General features: G+C 44.3%; 1 protein-coding gene across 12 annotated transcripts; it reads right to left on the bottom strand.

Moving 5' to 3' along the window:
* Window positions 1-528: 528 nt before the first annotated feature.
* On the bottom strand, window positions 529-5,166 carry LOC123071275 (uncharacterized). 12 transcript variants are annotated; one of them, XR_006434216.1, is made up of 6 exons: window positions 4,628-5,166; window positions 4,095-4,305; window positions 3,869-3,985; window positions 3,731-3,772; window positions 3,480-3,559; window positions 529-3,013 (listed from the first exon to the last, which is right to left on the bottom strand). XR_006434216.1 is itself a non-coding variant. In XM_044494806.1 (6 exons), the coding sequence occupies exons 2-6, from the start codon at window positions 4,113-4,115 to the stop codon at window positions 3,002-3,004; spliced, it is 243 nt and encodes an 80-aa protein (XP_044350741.1). In that variant the 5' UTR covers window positions 4,116-4,305; window positions 4,628-5,166; the 3' UTR covers window positions 529-3,001. The 12 variants fall into 12 exon arrangements, 4 of the variants coding, with proteins under 4 accessions (XP_044350741.1, XP_044350739.1, XP_044350740.1 ...); XR_006434213.1 differs by lacking the exon at window positions 4,095-4,305 and having other exon boundaries at window positions 529-969; window positions 2,925-3,013; window positions 3,509-3,559; window positions 4,628-5,102; XM_044494806.1 differs by having other exon boundaries at window positions 3,509-3,559.
* Window positions 5,167-6,047: the final 881 nt, after the last annotated feature.

The following is a 6,047-nucleotide window of genomic DNA, read 5'->3' on the forward strand; positions in this document are numbered from 1 at the left end:
CGGTAGGACCGCCAAGGCCCCTGGCGGTAAGAAAGGGTCAGATTCCGAAATTTTTACGAACCGGGGTCAGATCTCGAATAGGTTTCAGAAAAGGATCAAAACACGAAATTTAGCCGCGGGAGCGCGGCCACGGGTGGGGCGCAGGTGGCCACGCGGCCTGATGCTGCCGGCTGTATGGCGCGGTTGCGTCGTACGCCTGTGCCAGGGGCCAATGATACGGCACCGTTGCTGATGCTAATGCTTTCTACAGAGTGGAAAAACACGGTGAAGAACCTTTTTTCTTCTCATGTGGTGGCTTTTTGCATCAGTCTGTTGATTGATCTTCTGGCCTTGATGTTCTTTGAATCAATGGATGCCAACGCCCACTTATTCTATTGTCGATTCAGGAATAGAGTCGACGGCGGCTGGGTTGACGCCCTGTTTCTTCTGATTTTGGCCGAACACCTATGATTTTCTTTCTTCGATTTGCTCTTTCTGTATGCACTTGATGGAAGTAACTCACGTGAGTGCATAGCGTAAACCAAGAAGAGAAAACAATCAAATCATTTGTTAGATCACGTGAGTGTTTAGAATTGATGTTAATCACAAAAGACAAGAAAATTGCTTTCTCCTGATCGATCTCTTAACCGCGGTGCCGTCTCTGCAGTGGGCGGCTGATTTCTCCAACCATCTGGCCATGATCGGCAATCTTCGGAAGGAAGCCCACCAGTGGGGGTTTCGCCGGAAGCGGTTCCATGCGCCATCGCTTATGCGCTGGATACTCTTCTCCATTGGTAACCGCCGCTGGGCGCAAAGGGCCTGTGCGTGAACGGGCCCCTGTTCACTTCGCGTCGAGGATCGCCCAGGCGCAGCACCGGGCTGTGGATTCGCCGGTCGAGGGATGTGCGGTTTCCAGTTCTTTCCTCCTCGCCGAGTTGCTCAGGGAAGAGCGTGCTGATAACGTGTCTAGAATTGAGATCGAGAGAGGAACTAGAGACAAACAGAGAGATGTAAAAGTGAACTCTTGTTCTCATTGATGATGGGATTACAAATATATATAACCCTTGAAGGACTGCAACTGAAGGGATGTGAGGCAACCGCCTCGGTTAGAAAAAGCAGGGATTAATATGATTAATTAAATCCTAACACAAACAACAGAATCAGGTCACTTCATACATACAAATTGTGTTACGCGCCCTTCATCCATAAACTTTGACGGCATGCAACTATGCAAAATCTAAACACCACAAAAAAGATTCCGAGCGTAATACATGTGTTGAGGTCGTTTATGGTTTCAGCAAATTAACCAATCCGGTCCACATTAAAAAATCAATCCTGAGGTACTTTAGTGTTTGCCGTTGAGAGCTGTTAAAAATATATACTGTTTTTTTGTGTGATAATCAAAATACACACTTCACGTTGGGCAACAAAGTTTCTCTAACTAGAGTAAAAAAAAGCGATGTGTACGCACATAACAAAAGGAGTGGGGTAAAGAGAGCTGTTAAAAATAAATATATTTTTTGCGGGATATTCAAAATACACACTTCATGTTGGCGATAATGTTTCTCTACCTGGAGTAAAAAAAGAAGTGATGTGTACGCACATAACAAAAGGAGTGGGGTAAAGAGATTACTAAAATAGGAATACTTTTGTTTAGTAAATATTAAATATGCCTACAAAAGTTTTAGTAAACAAAATTACGTGAACTTCCATATATTATATAAATCAATCAAGTCTGGTCGCCAACATGAATATTAATTTTCACACAGCTTTTTAACAAAATTATTTTTACAACTATCATTTGTGCATAGAAAAAATTATAATAAATATATCGGAGGAAATACATATCGTCTAACATTTAACAGTGCATCACACACTTCACGGACCAGGAAACAACAACTTGCAGAAGAAATAACTGTGACAAAACACACAAAAATAAAAGTAAAATAATTATAAAGCAAAGTAAATCAAAATGATGCAAGTTCTATCTGCTAACCTCACTATGCTAAACATGACGAGAAACAACACGGCTTACGTAGCCAACTTGGCAACTCTCCCGCCCCACTGGCATGCAAATTCACCCTCATCGCAGTTTACATCTCAAACTAGTGGCTGGGACGCGCCCTGGGCGCGTCTCTTGAGGCGGTCCGGTGAGCATTTATCTTGCTTATAATTCTTAAGGGCAGTTATGTACAATTATTTGAATATAGTTGAATATGCTATCTTTGCTGACTTCAACCTAGGAGTTTCGGAATTTATTATAAACTTGCTGTCACGAGGATATGTCCAGAATATGAACCCCCTTGTTCAAAAAAAAAACACATACACTTCAAAAAAAATCTAGCGGAGGAGCCTGCACGAAATCAATCAATATGCAATACAAGTAACCTGAAAGTTAAGATAGATACAAACACTTGTTTTGAACTAATGTAACTGAATCAGCTATGCAACTATACGAGTAACCTGTAAAATAGAACATGACCTCAAATAGTTCAGACCTACTTTCTTATATAGCATAGAAACTTCATACGTAAACATTTTAAACAAATATACTTAGGGTCAGTAGGCATCCATACATTAAGAAAAATAACGAAAAAACATTTATGTAGGTGAGGTCATCTCACACAGCATCTCTAAACTTAGCTTAACTACATTATCTCATAATTTCATTAGAGACTACAGCAGCAGCAAGAAAGCATCATGGTTTAGGCTTCGCTACTACCAAAATATGATCTCATGCGTAAAAAGAACAATAAATTGTTCGGCTTAGCATCATGTTTCATCTCACACAACTACCAAAATGTCAGGGTAAGCCATTGTCTTATAGTTTCAGGAAAAAGGATTACAAGTAGATGGATGGGTAGCCAGAGTGGAAGAAAATAAGGGAGCAATAAGAAGAGAGGAAGAGTGGGGGCTAGCAATGGGGAGAATCGGCGGCAGCTCACCTTGGCTCACCATGTCCTATAAGTTTGTTTACATGACTGAGTAGCTCTGACTTAATCAGTTTGACGCAAATGCTATCTCATGCATTGGCCTGCAATGTTCAGAACATAGAGAACTCTAAACAAATTGGCAATATCATTCAAAGAAAGCAAGGAGATAATCATGTCTAAAAACAAATATGTAAAATAATTTTAGGATCTAATACCACTTTTAGTGATTTGGCAAATAAAAACTTGCAAGAATATTATTAAGGCTAAACTCTTTAAATTGAATCACAACATTGTAAATTACAAGCATATTATCACACAAGCATAATGTATGTTGTAAGAAATGCATTAATCAAAAGCAAGAATGCACTCGAGCTGAAAAGAAAATTGTGTATCTGGAAACGAGATGAACACTATTATCGCTGTCGCTATTAGTGCTACCTAGATTGGGCAACGAGTTGAACACAGGAGGCGAGTGAACCCTAAAGAATATTTGTGCAAACCACAACATGATTTGTATACATGAGGAAATAAACAGACGTCTAACAGATATTCAGAGAATGTACATACATTTAGCTAGGCAAGTGACTGGAAGCAACCTTGTCCAGACCACAGGAATCATCCATGTCACCATCAATAATCCTAGATACCTGAAGATCAAACACGAAACATACTAGTTTCCTCAGTAACCACGGACAAAGACATGAGACAATCGTGTTGAAACACTGAATTTGTAGAGGAAAAAAAATCATGTCTTAACACAAACAAATTCAGTGCTAACTTTCCAAGATTCTGCTGTGTCCGAAGAAGGAAGACATTACCTGTACGGGCAGACCAACAAGGAAATTACTAAAGGGCAAAGCCTATTATAATACCCAAATCAGTTCACCCACATCAACAATATAGGAAATAAACAAAGAATTTTGCTTCAGGGAAGAAAGGAAAGGGTATATATGTACCTTGGTCATGATAGATGTGAAGATGCTTGGTATGTGTTGGGTCGTGTCACCGATGCCCAAACTGATGACCTTGGCGTCTGGGTACTTCTTCTGGTGTGCTTCACATCTCATGCTAATCTGAACCACGCACACAAAGGATGATCAGTTAAACAGTCATATATACGTTAGTGAGTGAAGAACATTCATGCATACTCAAATGGCAGTGAAATCTCTAAATTTTCTGTACCCTCTGGGAATAAGTAACCATTCTAAAGCTTCTCCATGTCTGGATTACGAAGCACACTCATCCGAGAAGCTTAATTAATTGGTTGCAGCGGTGATGTATTATGATGCAGAAATTCAAGGAGAACCAAACATTAGGAGATGGCAACACAGTGCATATTCCCCTCTTTGCTGGAGGTGCAACATCGAGTGGAAGGACAACCTTCTCAAGTACCCTGCTTGGATGATCAAACCAAACGGATACGACAATTAGACACATAATCAAATTGAGATCCCTTCATGAAACATCAATTAAACAGAGCGGAAACACACAGGATAATTGAGCACCCCTAATACAAGTATACAACTCTATATCAGGAACATGATGCAACAGTCTGAGGCTAGAGCACACACAAAAAGGCCTTCTGTTCACACAACCAAAATTTGATACTCCTATTAAGAATACACATGCACGCTGATGCAGAAAACACACATGGAAAACGACAACGAATTAGAATGTGTGCGAGTTACAGAGGAATGAATGGACGATGGACTCACCATCACGACACAGTTGCAGAGGCTCGGTAGCACGACGCAACGCCAGTGGTCGGCAAGAACGGGCCTCCCTTCACCGACTACTCCGTCAGCAGCTGGCGCGGGCAAGAGGTTGGATCTGATGAGTCGAGGACAACGGGGCCGTCGCCGGCGCACTGCATCCACCCCGACGTCCGCGCGACCCGGACCGACTGCAGCGCCTCCCATCTCCTTACGACCTGCATCTCCTCCCCCACCTCGTCCCCGTCCTCCGTGGGCTTCAGATCGACGTAGACGGCGTCATCGGGCAGAGGCAGCGCAACCATTAGCACATCGGCACGGGGGGTGGCGGTGAGCCGGGGGAGGTCTGCTTGATGGCGGATGGAGAGGTGAAAGCCGTGCGGAGGAGGTGGAGGGTCGAGGAGAAGGGGGAGGTTGCGTGAGCGTGAGGAAGAGAGAAGCTACCGCGATATTTCCTCTGCATCACCATCACACGCGGGCGTATCTGGACGAGGGCGTATCTGGTGGACCAACTGAAACGACGCGACCCAATCGATGCTCGGTTTACAGACAGTCAAGATAGGGTGACGTGGACATAGCAAGCATCCGCCCTTGATGCACAGCTGAATGTGTTTAATTCCCGCCCCACTGGGGGCTGGGTCTAATAATTGAGCAAAAGGGACGTGTAGTCAAAAACTAATTTTTCAAGTTCACGATGACGAGTAAAATCATGTCAGCTAGCAGGACAAATAGTCAATAAGTCCATGATTTTTGCTTACGAGACGATGCTTGAGGAGGCTAATCAGAGGTGGATAGTGGAGGCGCAAAGAGATGAGCAAAGAGAGAAAGGTCAATAAATTTAAATACAGAGGCCAGCCAACTCGCTTGGAGAATGCTCCGCCGATCAGTTCTTTCGCTTGGAGAATGCTCCGTCGATCAGTTCTTTTGCTGGCCGTTCGATGAGGGTTGACTGAGCCTTTTTTTGCCTGCCGTCCGTTGGATCTCGTTGGAAATTGACTCATGTCGTTTTGACCGCGTGGTGAAATCTGAACAGTGTATGGCGTGTGGGCTTAGGCTAGATCCGATTGACTGGGTCAAACTTTTCTGGGTGTACGCGCGCCTCTCCACACGCGCTGCGTCGCGCGCACCGTGCCTTCCGCATCGTGCGGAGTGGACGAGCTCGTATGCAATTGGCTAGAGGGAGATAGAGGATGGACTGCCACGTACGAACCCGCCCCGTGAACTATGACGGGTGGGCCTTGTTGGCTGATGGTCCACACAACAGTTGCTGGGCTTGTTTTCTTCCGCGTGCCTATTGACCGGGTCATCCAGCGGGAGATAAAAATCGTCCCGCGCTGCGCGGCGCGACATGCGTCCCATGCCCTTCCCACGCCGCGTTAGTCAAACACCGACCCTCTTTCTCCTAATCCCCGCAGCCGTCGCG

This window comes from Triticum aestivum, chromosome 3B (assembly GCF_018294505.1).
Source record: "Triticum aestivum cultivar Chinese Spring chromosome 3B, IWGSC CS RefSeq v2.1, whole genome shotgun sequence".
NCBI classification, from domain to species: domain Eukaryota; kingdom Viridiplantae; phylum Streptophyta; class Magnoliopsida; order Poales; family Poaceae; genus Triticum; species Triticum aestivum.

Bases quoted from the DNA above. Each gene is read 5' to 3' on its own strand.
- LOC123071275 (XM_044494803.1), bottom strand. From the start codon at position 4,831: ATGGGAGGCGCTGCAGTCGGTCCGGGTCGCGCGGACGTCGGGGTGGAT. The intron at 3,986-4,627 runs GTGAGTCCATCG...TGCGTGGTTCAG, and splicing joins TCTGCAACTGTGTCGTGATG to ATTAGCATGAGATGTGAAGC. The intron at 3,560-3,730 runs GTAATGTCTTCC...TTTGATCTTCAG, and splicing joins TTGTTGGTCTGCCCGTACAG to GTATCTAGGATTATTGATGG.